This window comes from Gopherus flavomarginatus, chromosome 5 (genome assembly GCF_025201925.1).
Source record: "Gopherus flavomarginatus isolate rGopFla2 chromosome 5, rGopFla2.mat.asm, whole genome shotgun sequence".
In the NCBI taxonomy this organism is placed as follows: domain Eukaryota; kingdom Metazoa; phylum Chordata; order Testudines; family Testudinidae; genus Gopherus; species Gopherus flavomarginatus.
Window position 1 is genome coordinate 36,674,233 of NC_066621.1, and position 17,682 is coordinate 36,691,914.

Sequence of the window (17,682 nt, forward strand, 5' to 3'; positions counted from 1 at the left end):
ATTTTCAAGAAAAGAAAGGAAGCAGTCCCAGGGCCTGTGGGACTCCGTGCTACACGAGGCCACTGAGCGTTGTGGCTGGCTTTTTCCTGTGTCTGACTGTCCATGACCACTTGTAGGAATTGAAACAGAGTGCTCACATCTAACCCTTCAGGGAGCACAGTGGTCACCCACGGATCCTGTGCGCCTCTGCGTGAAGACACTTCCCTGCTCTCGCTCCTTGCAAACGAGTTTTCACTTTCCTCTGAAACCTCAGGCTCCAGCAGGTCCGCTCTGTAAATACCGGTTCCTCTTCTCGCTCTCCGCTTCTGACCCACGACCCCATCAGCCCTGGGACTGGCGTTTCCTTCCCTCGGCTCACGGCACGGATTGAAATGCTGGCAGCCGCAGCCGCAGCCGCAGCCGGGGGGCGGGGGGGCTGCAGCTCCCCCCCACCCCCGGGCTGGCATCCCAGTTGCTACTCCTGCATAATCAGGGCTGGAGTTCGCGCTTGTGAATGAATTTCCGCCCCCCGCCCCCCGCGCGCCTTTCGCTGCTGTGTGCGCGTCCTCCAGCATTTCTACCTCCGTGAGCTCATCCTGCGCGGCAGCCAATGGGATCGCCCCGGCTCCTACCCACCGAGGAGCGCTGGTGCTGGGGAGCCGGGCCGGCGCTCGTGGTCCAGGCTCAGCCAGACGTGGGAGCAGGGGGGTGGGGGGCTGATGCAGCTTCGGGTCCAGTAGCCGAGGACCCCGAAGGGCTGGGAGCGAACACCCCGGTGGCGTCCATGCCAGGGGAGGGGACCATACGGCTGGGGAGACGCGCCGTGATGTACACGGCGGAGACGATTCCCAAAGGGAAGAACCGAGTGATGGGGGTGAGTGTGGCTGAGAGATGGGAAAAGAGTCGGGGGGGGCGGGGGCTGCACTGGGCGGGGGGGGGGGGGTGCGGGGACTGGCAGGGCCTGAGTCGCCTCCGAGTGCCGGGGAGAGGTGGGGCGGCTCCCGCTCCTGGCCTGTGTTATGCGGGTTGTCAGACGAGGATCATAATGCTCCCTCCTGGGCTGGAAATCCATCAGCCAAAGCCCCCTGCAGCTGCTCCTCGGGGGGCCCCCTGCCTGGGCCGCTCTTCCTTGAAAGGCGCTTGTGTGGCAAGGTGACCCCCACGCAAGAGTGACCAGATGTCCCAGTTTTATTGGGACACTCAGGATATCTGGGGCTGTGTCTTATATAGGGGCAGATTACCCTCCACCCCTGTCCTGGTTTTTTACACTTGCTATCTGGTCACCCTGCCTCTGGCTTAGGGGCCTGCAAGCCTGATTCTCCAGCTGGTGGAGAGAGCAGGGGAGCGGTATGGAGGGGCAGGCAGAACTGGGCTGACACCTGTTCCAGCTGGCACCCCCAGGTGCTACCAGCCGTGGGATTGGAAGCTGGCCAGGGTGAGCGTGTCACTGACAGCAGCAGGGGCTCTGGTCAGTGTCAAGAGAGCAGAGTTCCAGTGCCAGCATGAACATAATGGGAGGGTTCCAGGGCCTGCCCACCTGAGGGCACTCTGCTCTGCCTTAGCTTCCAGGGCCAGTCCTGCTCCCTCCCTCCGCTTGGGAGCGCAGAGGCTGGCAGCCTCACAGAACCCCTGGGACCTGTTCTCTCCTGCCGGGAGCTCCACAGAGCAAAGCACAACTCCCAAACATGACAGATTCATAGGCCCCATTCTCCTGCTGGCAGAGGCTGAGGTTTCTGCAGAGCTGCATCCTAGGTAGGGGGTTACAGAGCTTTGCTTTGTGGCAGTGGGGTGCATCTTTTGCAGGGCTTCCCTCTGGCTGGGTAAAGAGCAGCCCCCAAAAGGAAGGGTGCTGGCCATGCATGGAGGGGGAGATGCTGGGGACCATCTACAGTCTCAGAATATGGCAGAAGAAGGAATCCGGCCCTTGCACTGTCCTGCCTTCAGGGCCTTTCATGATGCTCTTCCCAGACACCACTGAGGATGTCAGAACTCATCACAGCAATTCCAGCCTTTCCCCTTCTCTTATTCTCCTCTGGCTCTGGCCTATGGTCCTGAGCTCAGTGTGGCTAGGAGTCAACCACTGCTGAGCACTAAACCCAGCTTGGTTGGGTGGAAGAGCTACAGCAGGTCACTTCACTGCTCTGCCTCAATTTCTACATCTATCAAACAGGGAGAATATGGGAGTGTTAGTTGATGTTTGTGTCACTGACCCCTGCTTGAGTCAACAGCAGAGTCTGAACTCTTGACTTTCAGAGCGAAAAAGCACAAGCTACTCAGTGATAAGCTGCAACAGTGCCCTTAATGGCCTGTACATATCACATGCTGCATTTGCACGGTGCTTTTGAAATGCAGATTTGCTGGGCACCCCTCTGTAAAGTCAACAGCGTGATGGCAGGGGTGACTGTGACCCATGTTATTACTGTGATCATTCTCTCAGACCATCCAGATCATGATGGGCTTCATGCACATTGGCTTTGGGATTGTCCTGACGACCATCACCAACGTTTACACCTCTGTCTTTGTGATTGGAGAGATCCCCTTCCTGGGAGGAGTGTCTGTGAGTAGCATAAATAGAACTGAAAGAATTCAGGCTGGGTTGGCTTCCCATGACCATCCCATATTCTCCCCTCTCCTCCCTCCTTGGGCTGGCTTTCCATGACCATCCTGTGTTCTCCCCTCTCAGCCACCTCAGACTGGCTTCCCATGGACAGCCCATTTTTCTCTCCTCTCTACTCAGCAAGGACTGGGTTTGTATGACTGTCCCATGGCCTACCCAGAGGGTATTATCCCTCACTTGCAATGTCTTTTAGAGACACATACAGAGGATCGGAATGCTAATGAATTAGATGGATTATTATTATTTATGTTCTAGTATCTCCTGTGGCTCCAAGTCCTGGACCAGGATCCCATGGTGCTAAGTGCTGTGCAGACACAAAACAAAAAGATGGTCCATGCCCCAGACCTGGATTCTCAGGGTTATTTAGGGACTTAATTCACTGATTTCCACAGGAGTCAAGCAGCCACTTACCTTTGAGGGTCTTGGCCTTAGTGGCCCTGTGCCTGGAAGTATAGGGCCTACTTACCCGGAGAACCCCACCTTCCAGCCAGAGAGCAAAGATTCCTGATTGCAGGAGTCCAGAGAGGTAACTGCTTTCCGGCAGAAGTAAATTCTGTTTCCTGAGCTCGCCATCTGCTTTGCCGTAGCATGGAGAAGGGTTCTGCGTTCCTGCCTCATTTCCATCAGAGACAGATCCCTTAGGGGAACCAGAATTTATCCCAAAGTTTAAAGAGACCCATAGCTTAATAATATGAGGCTGTGAAAAAGGCTAATGCAGTTCTAGGACATATGAAGCAAGGTATTTCCAGTAGAGACAGGGAAGTGTAAATACCCAATATACAAGGCTCTGATGAGACCTCATCTGGAGTACTAGGTGCAGTCCTGGTCTTCCGTGTTTAAGAAAGATGAATTCAAACCGGAACAGGTACAGAGAAGGGCTACTAGGGCGTTCTGAGGAATGGAAAATCTCCCTTATGAAAGGACACTCAAAGAGCTTGACTTGTTTAGCCTAACCAAATGAAGGCTGAGAGGAGATGTGATTGCTCTCTATAAATACATCAGAGGGATAAATACAAGGAGGGAGAGGAGTTATTTAAGTTAAGTGCCAATGTGGACACAAGAACATGTGGATATAAACTGGCCATCAACAAGTTTAGGCTTGAAATTAGAGGATGGTTTCTACCCATCAGAGGAGTGAAGTTCTGGAATAGCCTTCCAAGGGGAGTAGTAGGGGCAAAAAACCTAACTGGCTTCCAGACTGAGCTTAATAAGTTTATGGAGGGGATGGTATGACGATACTGCCTACAATAGCATGTAGCCGATCTATGACTGCTAGCAGCAAATATCTCCAGTAGCTGTTGATCAGACACTAGGTGGAGAGGGCTCTCAGTTACTACAGATAATTCTTTCTCAGGTATCTGGCTGGTGGGTCTTGCCCACATGCTCAGGGTCTAATATTTGGGGTCAGAAAGGAATTTTCCCTGGGGTCAGATTGGCAGAGATCCTGGTGGTTTTTTGCCTTATTCTGCAGCATGGGGCATGGGTCACTTGCAGGTTTAAACTAGTGTAAATGGTGGGTTCTCTGTAACTTGAAGTCTTTAAATCATGATTTGAGGACTTCAGTAATTCAGCCAGAGGTTATGGGTCTATGACAGGAGTAGGTGAGTGAGGTTCTGTAGCCTGCGATATGCAGGAGGTCAGACTAGGTGATCATGATGGTCCCTTCTGACCTTAAAGTTTATGAGACAGTAATGGCATGGTCAACCATATTATACTGGTCTGCCAGTAGGCAGTGCTGTATGTGACATTCCTTACTTAAGCTCACAGCAGTCATTCCTGACAGTGCATTAAAGGATCTTACAACCTATGCATCTGGTGTATATAATGAAGTTCTGTAGCTAGGCCATATCTGGTAAAGATGCCTAATCGGCAAGTAGCAGCCCTGCAACCAGCCATGAACAAGGTGTACCTGCCAATGATCATTTCCCCTTCCCCACACAGTTCATCATTTCTGGCTGCCTGTCTATCGGAGCCGAGAAGAGTCCGACCGAATGTGCGGTGAGTCCTAGCACTGCCTTCCCTTCGGAGGCTTTAGTTTAACTCCACTCTAACCAGAGTGAAAGCAGAATGCCAGGCAGCAGGTGAACACGAGGCTGAATTCCTTCTCTCCCCCAGGAGGTGTGGTTTCTGGTGTGGGAGAGGAGCATCTCCAGGGCAGGTATGGGGTTCACATGAAGTATCTGATGATATTTCAGGGCATCCCCCTGTAGCATGTGGTGTGGGTTTGACCTCCATTAAAAGTTCAGGGAGTGGAGAGGGAGGTTATGTTACAGTCCAGTGAGTAGGTTTGTCTGAAGATCAGAAAAGCCCTCACTCTTAAGTCCTGAGATGTTTGTCTGAATGATGAAAACCATCATCTCAGACATATTCCAGGGAGAAGGATACAATAGGGAGATGGACACAGAGGGGCCAATGATTTAAATGTAGGCTCGTAACCTTCGTCCACCAATAACAGTTCTCAGTTGCACAGCTGCAGCCATGTTATGAGGAGCTATAACCAAATTATGGACCAACCTCATGAGGGCCAGCTATACACCCAAAGTTCAGATGCTCCTCCAAACTTGAGGAACACAGGAACTGCCATAGTGGATCAGACCCAAGGCCATCTAGCCCAGAACCCTGTCTCTGGTGGTGGCCAATATCAGATGTTTCATAGGAAGGTGCAAGAAACCCCATAACCTGCCCCTATTGAAAGTTCCTTTCTACCCACAGATAGCTGATGTCTGGTTTGTTCTCTGTAGTAAGAGAGTTTATACCTAGTCTAAATTAATTTTAATCCTGTCTAATGTAGCTATGGATGTTCTCAGTCTCCATATTAACATCTAATCTTACTGAGCTCTTTGGTCTGCAAGATCCCAGGCTGGGAACATCGTCTCATGATTTCTGGGGATTCCTATTCTAGGTCAACCCTCAGGAACGCTTCAGAGGCTGGGTTTCCAGAATGTCAATTTTTACCCCCTGGGTCCAGACAAAGCCAGGAGACACAGATGCATGGTTTCAGATTAGAGGATTGGTTCAAGTTATTTGCAAGATAACTTGCAAGTTAATAACCAGATTCCAGCTGATTATTTATTTCATCAACATTTAGCAATATGCCTTCTCCCTTCTGTGTGTATGTTCCAGGTGAAAGGAAGCCAGACCATGAATGTCATCAGTGCCATCTTTGCATTACTTGGGATAGTGGCTTTCATAATAGATCTGAATATAAATGGACTATACCACTCCAACTATGACTACTACAACTATCTAGTGATGGTAAGCGACTGTCTATATCCTACCAGCAGCTTTCTATTCACAGATCTTTGGTTTGGAATGAACATCTTGGGGAGATCTGTTGTTGCTCTAAGAGAGATGGTGAGAGAGGAGGACCTAGCCTTCTGTGTAGGTATGGGAACAGTGGCGAGGAGCTGAGATGCTAAGGTGATGAGCATGACACAAATTACATTGGCATTGGTTGGTATTTTGAGAGTGACCGCCTTTTTAGACAAAAAATGCTGCTTTTGTCAAAATTGAAACATTTAAAAATGTGCCAGCAGTGACAATGTTTTGTTTAGGAAGAAAAATTGAGGGAAAGCAGTTTTGAAAACGTTGAAATGTCCCATTTCAGCATGTACAGAACAGAACGTTTTGAAAGGACTATTTCAAAACAAACTTCATTGTTTTTTATATTTTTTTAAAGAAAAAAGTATAAAAAGGTCAACATTGGAATGAAAGTGCTTTGTTGAGGTGGGACCCTAAACTGTACTCCCTGAATCTTCACACAGTACCAGCAAAACTCCCAAGTCCTTGTCCCATCATGCACTGGGCAAGGCATAAACCCTGAGATAGATTCCTTTGGAGAAGGGATGGGGCTTCCTCTTTGTTAGTGCTGAAGTCTAAGTCAAGAATCTGAAGGGGATGTGCCCAGGACATTCTAGATGCTAAATAATATGGACTGAGGATTAGAGAGAGACAAGGTGCGTGAAAGCAAATCTTTCTCTTATTGGACCAACTTCTGTTGGTCTGAAGCAGAGCTCTGTTTAGCTGGAAAGCATGTCTCTTTCACCAACAGAAATTGGTCCAATAAAAGATTTTGCCTCACCCATATCCTGGGGCCCACACAGCTATAACCCTGCAAACATGGATTGAGGATGACACTGGGGACAGATCCTCAGCTGGTGTAAATCAGTGTTGCTCCATTGAAGCCAATTCAAAGCTGATTTATACCAGTGAAGAATCTGGCCCTTGGGGTGCAGCATCCTGGCAGATAGAAAAGTCTGAGCTGAAACTGGAGGGGCCCACTGAAATGGATTCTTGGTGTACCCCATTAGAAAAGGAGAAAAAGTAGAACTGGATTTTTGTGCCTTCAAGATTAGACTTGGGGGGGTGGGGGGCAGCTCGAAGCAGGAGAGGGCGTGAGTTGTATGTAGCACAGAGCAGCCTCACCCCTGGTCGGGGGTATATTGTGTTAATGGCTATGCTGTGGTGGTTTTCTGTTCTCAAGTAGGCCGGGAATGGGATCTCTATCGTGTTGCTGATCTTCACCATTCTGGAGTTCTGCATTGCAGTTGCCACCGCACTCTTCTGGTGCCGGGCAACCCGCCTCAACTCCCATGAGGTGAGTGTTTTGATCCCACGGGGTCGCTGGGCAGCTCCATGTCTGGGAAGCATGGCGAGAGGTTTGCTTCCATTTAACCCCATCCCTGTTTAGCAGAACATATCTCAGGGACGCAGTAGTGGGACTTGGGTAACATGGGCGTGGTGGCCACTATGATTCATATGATGCCAGGAAGATGGCAGTGGGTGTAGCGGATGCTGCTGGTGAACAGGGCATGGTCCAGTGGAATCATTGGAGAGATGCCCATGGACCTCGGTGGCATTCCTCCGAAACTCCGTGCAGGTGATAGTGGTGGTGATGATGATGATGCGAATGAGAGGCTGATTTCCTTGTTTTCCAGTCCATGCTGATTGTGCCCAATACCATCAGGGCAGACCTCATGGTGCCCGCTGCAGAATTGCCTCATCCACCAACTTACAATGATGTGGCCTATGATCCAAACGACCAGTCGGAGTGGGGAGCTCAAGAAAGAACCTGAGGAGAAGTCGACCCAAGAGCAGAAGCAGCAGCTCCTCCTTCTCTGAGGAGCAAATTCTGGCCCCCTGCCTGCATGACAGATTTCTTTCAGTTACTGCCAATGTTCTTCCCACCCCTGGTCCCTGTCTTGCATTCCGAGGGACCTGCTCTCCCCTTCTTCTGGGATGGGCTCAGGCCTGTGTGTTGCCCACAGATGAGACTTTAAAGCATGTTTCCCAGCCTGCTCTACCTTGAACCAAGAGGTAACATCTAGCCCGTGCTCCTTGTAGGCTGCATGGGGAATTGGTCAATGAATCTGTCAAAGGGGCAACACGTCAGCTGTGCATGAGTGCCCCCTGGGCAGAGAAATTTGAGAGCAGGCAGGGGGCCAGAGTGAAACATGAGGCAGGAGCACCTCCAAACAAACATGTGACAATCACCTGTGTATTTAACTGTGCTCTCCCAGGCCCCCATTCAGCCCTCCATCAGCACAGAACCCAGCACAGAAACAGGGAATGGCAGCTTGGAATCCTGACCCTGATCTAGTTAAAACAGCCTTGAGGGATGCTCTAATTTGTACCTGGCTGCCCCTGGCCACACACTCTGGAAAGTCCTGATCCAGGGGTCTGCTGCACTGGGGTAACGGCCGGAGTGTTGTTGCTCTGAACAGCGTTGGAACAGGGTAGCCAGTGTCCAATGGTTACAGAGTGACTATGGCCGCTCTCTCTCCATCACTGGATTTTGCCCCAGACAGCGACCCAGACAGGCCTTCACTGTGGGTGGGTGCAGGGCACAGACTTTGGAGCCTCCATATCATTGATGATAATCTAGCCGCAGGTCAGCAGTGGCTGGAAAGCATTATCATCTGGCAGCCTGGTGTCCCCTGGAAAATGAGGCCTAGTTCTTAGGTAAGGCCACCGGGTAACAAAAACCCCACTATGATGGCCTCAACTCCTATGACACACCATCCCAAGGGTTTGGCAACTGCTCTGCAGAGCAGGGCAGGGGATAAGGGGCCCAGGCCATAATGAGAAATTCCTCATCTCCTGGTTCCTCGACAGCTAAAAGGCTGGAGAACCCTATCTAGACAGAGAGGTCATTGCCTCTCAGGCAAATGTGGCTGCCGCAAGAAGGAAGCCATTGGTTTATAACCAGTCTCCCTATCCTCATGGTGTAGCCAGTCCCCAAACAGATGGGCGTGGCTTTTTCCTCCCCTGTCGTGTGACTGAGTGATTTTTCTCTAATTGTTTATTGGCTTCTTTTGAGAAGAGCCTTATAGGAGAAAGTTGGGTGGGAAGATTGGGTGGGGTGGCGGAGTCTCCCACTGGCTTCTATAGACCTTGCATCAGGTCCTTTAAGAGCAATCATTGGAAATTTCTTCCAGCTATAAAAAGCCTATCTGGAAATCAGGGATCTTTAGCGTGAGGTGACCTTTATAACAGTCATCCTTCGGATATGTCTACCCTGCAATAAAAGAGCCTAAGCATTGCTGCGGCTGGCCTGGCTCAGCTGACTAGGCTTTGTGAGGCTTGTGCTGCAGGGCTATAAAACTGCAGTGTGGATGTTCTTGCTGGAGCCTGGGTTTTGAGACCTCATAAACGGGGAGGATCTCAGAGCCCAATCTCCATCCCAAGCCTGAACAGCGACACTGCAGTTTCATAGCCCTGAGAGCCCAAGCCAGCTGACCCGGGCTCTGAGACACAGTGCTATGGGTTTTTTACGCAGTGTAGATGTACCCTTGTAGTTGTAAGTGTGGTAACTTATAGGAACATTTAAGATATATTGAAACTTGCCTAAATGTCCTGCATCTGACTCAATCTTTTTATGTTTGGTTGTATTTCTGGTTGTTTTCATTTTACTTTTTAAATAAACCACCTGTTTAAAAGTTTAAATCCTGATCTCTGGGTATTTTGTGTCATCTTGCAGTGAGATACACCCTTGCAGCCAGTCTCTGTAGACATTAGAGCTAGGTGAATTATGGAATTTTCCGTTTGTTGGCAATTTCAAAAAGTTAAGAGAAAATTTTATTTGGGATCAAATCAAAAACACAAATCACAAAGATAAAAGCAATATTTAGGGTTGAACAAAATATTTTGTTTTCACAAAACTAACATTTCATTTAGATTTTGATCATTTTTAGATTTTTTTTAAAACAAAATGAAAGAAAATTTTGAAATGAAAAGTTGATTCAAGTCAAAACATTGAAAGGTTACACTTAGAAAACATCAAAACAATTTGTTGTTGAGTTTTTTTTTTCAGAAATGTGGGGAGGGAGGTTCCCCCAAAATGAACAATATGGCAAAGTTGACATGAACTCACAAACTATTTTTGTGTTAGCAAATCTGCATTTGTCACCAAAAAATAGTTCAGTGTGAAAAGTTTCACCCAACTCTAGCAGAGAGCCAAGGATTGAATGGCACAAAGAAAGCCAATGCCTTTCTCCTCTCTGGAATTTATCATTATTTCTATTACCACAAATATGGTGCCAGTATTGACTGGCCCAAGAAGGCAGTGGTCTCTGATAACACCTGCCTTTTGGAATAGCTACTCCCTAGGACTTTGCAGTCTGAAGTCCAGCTGTGCCAGCCTTTCTGGACTGTGTTTCACAGGAACCAGCCCCAAAGATTTGTCTGTATTGACCCAGAGGACAACAGGGAAACTTCTCAAAGGTGAGCATTGCTGGTAAGTGTTGTATTAGCAGCCTATTCACTGAGATGAAAGTGTTTGTGACAGGGTGCACCTGGCCTTTAGGGCTCTCTACAGGAGGCCTCATGGTCCTGGTACACCCTTCCCCAGGAAACAGCGAAGTGGGAGGAATGAAGCAGCAAAGGAGCTCCTGCAGACATCTCGGAAACTACAGATATGTGACCTTCCATGGACTAGTGGCAGCCAGTCAGAGACCAGCAGGCTCAGATAAAAGGACCTTCAGGCCCTTAGCAGGGCAGTGTGGAAGCTGGCTGGGAGCAGAGGAATAGGGAAATGTTTCTCTCTGGCCACAGGAGCCTGAGGATTAGCCAGGGTTTATCTGTGGCTGCACTTCTATAGCTGGGTTAGCAGGGAGAGAGGGACCTGACCAGGGGGCAGGCCATATTCCCCGACGAGCAAATGTATGGGAGCCATTGTGGGAGCAGGTGCAACCAGCACTTTTTAATGTGTCCTTTCACTCTATTACATGGGTGGTACGCCCCAAGGTGTGGGGGGGGGGTGGAATGGGGTAAATTGGACTGTCATCACATTAAGCAGTTGTATATCCAGAGGAGGAATATGTATGTGCCGCTCTCCTATGACTATGGAGGAGCGGGATCAATGGCCTATTGCAAATGGGGGGCATTTAGGGGTAATATATATGGGGTATGGTGTATTCTGTTGGGAATGCATGCAATCCTGCAATATAACACTAGGAGGCAAAATCCTTCCAGTATATGACCAAATTATGAACTTCTATTCACTGCCACCTGAACTATGATGCACCAGTGAGTCAGTGGACTTAATCATTGTAAACAATCAAACCAGCACCTACTTCCCCAGGCTGTACCAAGTAGTTGAACTGGTTTGGACAATACCAAATTTCACTGTGGATATTCAATGGACACACAATATGGACAAAAGTACACAAAGATTACAAGATCAACTTGCTGCAAGCGCCAACAGTTGGACACACAATACTACAGGATGGTGCTGACAAAATTTTAACCCTATCAAAGGAGGAGAAGCAGTGTTTTTGGTGGTAGCCAGGATGTTGGACCATACTGCAGTGGTGGGAACTCTCAGTGTTGCTGTGGATTATCATAGCAGCTGGTGTATTGTTAACTGTATTTGTGTTATGTTGTATATGGAAACAATTAAGACCCCCTAGTGAACAGCCACTAATTATAACCTATACGTAATGTAGTAGGCCCTCCCCCTCAGTGCACTAGACAACCCGGACCCAACCTTCTCAGGCCCACTATACTGGGAAGTCTGGAACACTAATTGGAATAGGTGTGGTATGCCCGTACGAGTGAAGGTGCAGGGCACTATATTACACAAGGGGCAGTGTGACATGGAATATCAACACCTTCCGCCTGGATGCCTGGCCCTATCAGGAAATGTGTCGCCATATGTCCTATGCTTTTCCAAGGATACCTGGGCAGGAGGATCCCAAAAGAAAAAAGAGAAAAAAAAAAAAAGGGGGTGGAGTGTTAGGATATAGATATTCAGGCCTATCTGCAAAGGCCTATACTTTAAGAATTTAGGTGTATTCTTATCACTTAGCTAGTTATAGAGATATAAAAGAAAGAATTAAAATCACTGTCTGTCTGTGTAATGGTCTTCTCTTACTGTGACAGTATGAGGCCTGGTTCTTCAGCTAAGCAGCCATAAACTGGGAAATGTATGGTCACATCCTCACATTTCAAACTAGTCATATTAAAATAAGGCAATCTGGGGCTGTTAGGAAGGTGATTCGATCTATCACCTCCAGAGAAAGGGAAGAGCCTAAAACATGTAAAAGGAAATTTAGTCTGATAGTTTTCTGTCTGGTAAGAACTCACTTATCAATAGACACAACTGGAGAACCTTTATGTCTGTATAGATGTAGTTGTAAAGCTCTCATGTCTGTATAAATATAGTTGTGAAATCCTCACTTCTGTATTGTTTTGTATGTTTATTTGCATGGTCTCTGTCTGGTTCTGTGATTGTTTCTGTCTGCTATATAATTAATTTTGCTGGGTGTAAACTAAGGTGGTGGGGATATAATTGGTTAGCTAATGATGTTACAATACGTTAGGACTGGTTAGGTACATTTTAGTAAAATGATTAGTTAAGGTATAGCTGAGAATATTACTATATAAATTAGGGGCAAACAGGAAGTAAGTTGGGATTCTAAAATAAGGAAAAGGAATTTGAATTTAAGCTTGCTGAAAGTTCACCACAATAAACATCGAATTGTTTGCACTTTTGGACTTCGGGTATTGTTGCTCTCTGTTCATGCGAGAAGGACCAGGGAAGTGTGAGAGTGAAGGAATAAGCTCTCCAACAGTTCCCCCACCAACGAAGTAGTGTAAACCCCAAGAAGCAGAGGACAAGCCTAACCTAAGCCCCAAGAAATGGACACGACTTGTTTGGAAGCCAGAGCGAAGGGAGGAATTTAAAGGGTTCAGAGCCAGGGCTGAAGACTTTGGTGAAAGCAGATAGATTATTTATTGGACTCTGCCACCCCAGAAGGGGTTCATTTTGGCTGTGTGACCTGGACAGAGGGCTGAGCCACTGAAATCCTACCAGGTGAGGCTGACAACCTACAGGGACACTGGGAGCAGAGAAAGGACTACCGTACTGCACCCAGCCACAGAGACACTCGAGGGATGAGTCCTGCTTACAGCATTACATATGATTTCAAGGATATATCAGAAGGTGAGTTGCTATATATAGAAACATAGGCACAGCTTCTCAGCTGATATAAATGGCTGCAAAGGAGCTATGCCTGTTTCTACTGACTGAGGATCTGACCTTTGAACTGCTGTCACTTAGTATGAAAACAAGGAATCCTGGAAGCTCCGGACTCCTGTAAATACCCATGGGGACCTCTGCTGAACCAGCGGCTAATGCACCAGAAAGCCAGTAGCAATCAGCCGAATAGATCAGTACAATAAACCCACAGAACTCACAGTGTGTGTTATCAGCTGAGCAGCAAGTCGGCATTTGAAAGAGAGTGGTACGGTTACATAAGCAACTAGATTTAGGGCAACATATGTACTCTGCGATAGTAAACAACCTTAGTGTTGGCATGATTATGTCACTGACTTTACAGCCACTAGACAGACAGGTATCATGTTCCAGTGTAGAAAGCTCAGGATTCAGGTACCTGGGCTTACTCCTTACAGAGTAAGGAACTCCTCAGGGCAAGTCTAGCCATTAGTAATAATAATACCTAGTACTCTTCATGAGTAGATCTCAAAGCACTTTACCAAGGAGCTCAGTATCATTATCCCCATTTTACAGTTAGGGAAACTGAGGTACAGCAAAGGGAAGTGACGTACCAAGGTTGCCCAGCACACCAGAGCTGGGAAAATAACACAGGTTTCCTGAAGTCCCAATTCAGTGCACTAGGCCACAGCCAAGATTTTTTAAAGTGCCTACTGATTTTTGGTGCCCGCCCTTGAGAAATCCTTTAAAGGGACCTGATTTTCAAAGGGTGAGTGCCTTTTAATAGGTTTCCATTTGGGTGCCTCTACACGGCTAGTCACGTTTGAATCTCTTGATCTTAAAAGAGGGACAAGGTAGGGGAGGTAATATCTTTTATTGGACCAACTTCTGTTGGTGAGAGAGACAAGCTTCTGAGTCACACCAAGCTCTTCTCCACGTCTCCGCAAGGTACTCCCAGTGTCGCAGCAAAATGCAAGGTGGAATAGATTGTTTAGCATAAGTAATTAGCGCATATTGTAAGGGACCATTCAAGGTAGAGTGGCCAGCTAACACCTCTGCAGTCATAAGACAAAAAGGGGGATTAAATAGGTTACAGATTGTTGTAATAAGCCATAAATCCAGGGGTGAAAGTAACTTACAGGACTTACTTGTACTGCCGGAGTCCTGAGGGGGCATGGCCCCATCTCGAAGAGGCATGGCCTTTCAAGATTTAAAGGCCCTGGGGAACCAGCTGTGGCTGGGAGACCCAGAGCCTTTAAATCTACCAGGTGCTCCCAGCTGCAGAGGTGGCTGGGAGCTCGGGCAAACTAAAGGGCCCGCGGCTCTGGCTGCCAGGGGGAACCCTGAGCTTTGAGGGGCTGGGGCAGGGATTTAAAGGGCCCAGAGCTCCTGCCGCTGAGGGAAGCCCAAAGCCCTGTAAATCCTTGCCCCAGCCCGGCCACCAGAGCCGTGGCTGGGATTCAAAGGGCTCTGGGCTGCTCGCAGCTGCGGGGAGCTTTGAGCCCTTTAAATCCCAGCTGCAGCAGGGATTCAAAGGGCTCTGGGCTGCCCGCAGTGGCAAGGAGCTCTGAGCCCTTTCAATCCCCACAGTGGAAGTCGATATGGTCCAGCACTGCACACTGGCTCTTGCCGGTACACTGTACTGGACTGGACTGGGTTACTTTCACCTCTGATTGTATGTATGTGTATGTGTAAGAACGTGTCACAAACAATACAGCTGCAGCCTGCCATCTACCAGCAGCGACCCCAGCAACCAGCCCCTGTGGGCTGCTGCCTGCAGAGAGCCAGCAGGTGCCGCTGGGCTGGGTCTGCCAAGGGGTAAGTAACCAAGGCAAAAACCACAGCCAGCCAGGGAGGGAGCTGGGGGGTAAGCGGGAGGGGAAGTCAGGGGTGAATGAAGGACAACTGGAATAGCCTTCATGAAATATACAAGATATTTAGAGAAAGTTTTGTCAATTTCAGCGTCTGCACTCTGCAGGCAGGACAAAACAAATAGAGATCTGAGATTGCACTAGATGTCCTAAGGACATTTCTTGTGTTTAAATCAATATATAATGAGGGTGGATTGGAATCAAAACTACCATTTCTTTCAAAGGAGGCACAATAATTTCCCTGAATATTCAATTTTCCCCTCCAATCCCTTTGTGGTTTTGTCTATGGGGGCTATTTGCTGTCCCTGTGAATCTTTAGTTGCTTTAGCAAAATTGCTTTGCCCAAAATAAACCCTAATCATCATGACACATCTTTCCATCATGTTCTTCATGTTTTTTGTGTTGTTTTTTTTAAACAGTAACATTTCAAAGAGGATCTGCAAGGAGTTTGGACATCACAACCATGATCCTCTGCTGGGGAGGGAATGGGATAGATGTGAACTTGGAAATGGTTCCTGATTTTGATTGTGTTTAGGAGATCCCCTCATCCCGGGGGCAGAAAAGAACTGCCTCTGCCATGGTCACACAAACCCAACAACAACTGGGAGTGAAATTAACAAGGATGCCAGAAACGGCTCCTAACTCTAGGCACTGAACTGCACAGGGAACAGATGAATTTAAACTGGTCTTTTTCAGGCAGCAGCAGCAGGATGCATCTCAGCCAGTCTACTGCAAGCTAGAGCCTAGAGGAGAACCCCTGCTGGGAGTGTGGGGGGAGGAATGCAGAGCCTTGTCTGCAGTCTGGCTGGAGGAGGGGGAGGGAGGAGACGAGAAACCAATGTGACAGTGAGTTTTCCCCTTCCACCTGCTTTTATTAGCTCTGAATTTAAGCTGTGCAGCCAAATGCTTTTATTTGTTGTGTATATTAGTATTGGAGAGATCCCCTCATCCCGGGGGCAGAAAAGGACTGCCCCTGCCATGGTCAAATACACTCTCCCCTTAACCCCCTCCGCCCAGCTACTTTGAGTGAAATTAACAAGGATGCCAGAAACCTAGCCCTGGGGGCTGAACCATCAGGGAACAGCTGAGTTTAAACTATTCTTATGCAGGGAGCAGACTTCTCTCTCCCTCCCTCAGTCAGTCCCCTTTTCTTACCGGTCCTCCATACTGGCCTGTACCAGCTTACTTTCACCTCTGCATAAATCCAGTATTTCTATTCAGTTCCTGATTTTTAGTGCCTGGCAGAGCTATGAATTTAAGCTCCCAAGTTTGTCTTTTGAAGGCAATGTGCAGATTTCCTTTGAGGGTGAGGACTGATAGGTCAGATATAGGTTATGGCTACACTACAAAGTACTTAGATATAACTTACATCACTCAGAGGTGTGATTAATCCACACCCCTGAGCCACATAAGTTATACCAACCTAAGCACCAGCGTAGACATAGCAATCTGCCCCTTGCAGAGGTAGGAGTTATTAAGCCGATGGGAGAGCTTTTCTGTTGGTTTAGAACGTCTTCACCAGAAGAGATTCAGTAGCTGCGCTATTGTAAATGAAGTCATCTAAACATAGCCATCAAGTGATTGCTTTGTGAAACGTGTTCCACCAAAAGTGATAGGGTGTTTTCTACTCTGAAACATGAGTGGGAAACAGAATGTGAATCTGTAGTGCCTGCCCTGCTTTGTGCAATGGAAAGAAACAATTCAAAATTACTGCTGGGATTCACAGAGCAGCTGCACATGCCCATCAGTTCTGGGGTGGGAAACAAGCACTGAGTGGTGGGATCACATCATGATGCATGTATGGGATGATGAGCAGTAGCTGCAGACTTTTTGGATGTGCAAAGCCACCTTCCTGGAACTGTATGCAGAGCTCCTCCCTGCTCTGCAGTACAAGGACACCAGAATGAGAACTTTTCTCACAGTGGAAAAATGAGAGACAACACTGGTCTACAATTTTTGAGAAGTCGTCTGCTTCAGAGATAAAATGTGATATTTATTATGTATTTTGATGTGCTGAATTCAAATATGACAATTAAAACAACTGATTGGCTACTGTTTCTAAGATATTAAAGTTTTTACATTTTATGTCTATGTATATTGTGTAGATAGTAGAGTTTTAATCATAAATTGTAAACCTAGGTCTTTTCATATGTTTATGGTTGCTTTACATGATAATATTTCACCTGTCCTGTTTATGTAACACTTTAAAAATCAGCAAAAGGGTTATATAAATAAAATTTATTATGAAACAAAAGGCAAAAAACTATTATGTACTATCTACTCGGCGCTTCTTGGCTTGTCTCTTGTATTCATTAAATGGATCATCTCTTGTCACTGTCCAGCAATAGTCTGCAAGCATTGATGGGCTCCATTTGCCCTGATAGCCTGCCAGGAGATTCCACTGCTGTAGTCTGGAGCCCAACAGCTCTGCCTTACTCTTGGGTAGTTCCAAATCCCTGACAAGGTCATCCAGTTCACCTTGTGTTATGAGGTGTGGTTCAGAGCAGGAGGATGGGAGAAAATGTGGGTCCTGTGACACTGATGGTTCAGGACCAGAAGTTTCATCCTCTTCCTCTTCCTCATCTGACTCAAGTGAGAATGATTCTGGTGCATCAGGAACCAGCAGTCCTTCTCTGTGGGGTACTGGGCATATAGCGGATGGAATGTTTAGATAATGCACAGTCCACTTTTTCTTCTTTGACACACCTTTCCCAACTGGAGGCACCATGCAGAAGTAACAATTGCTGGTATGATCTGTT

General features: G+C 47.6%; 1 protein-coding gene across 1 annotated transcript; it reads left to right on the top strand.

The window, feature by feature from the left end:
- The first annotated feature begins 471 nt into the window (after positions 1-471).
- On the top strand, positions 472-9,521 carry LOC127052580 (membrane-spanning 4-domains subfamily A member 15-like). The gene is made up of 6 exons (XM_050956403.1): positions 472-853; positions 2,417-2,536; positions 4,538-4,594; positions 5,720-5,851; positions 7,083-7,193; positions 7,534-9,521. Exons 1-6 carry the CDS (start codon positions 590-592, stop codon positions 7,669-7,671), a joined length of 822 nt encoding a protein of 273 aa, XP_050812360.1. The 5' UTR covers positions 472-589; the 3' UTR covers positions 7,672-9,521.
- Positions 9,522-17,682: the final 8,161 nt, after the last annotated feature.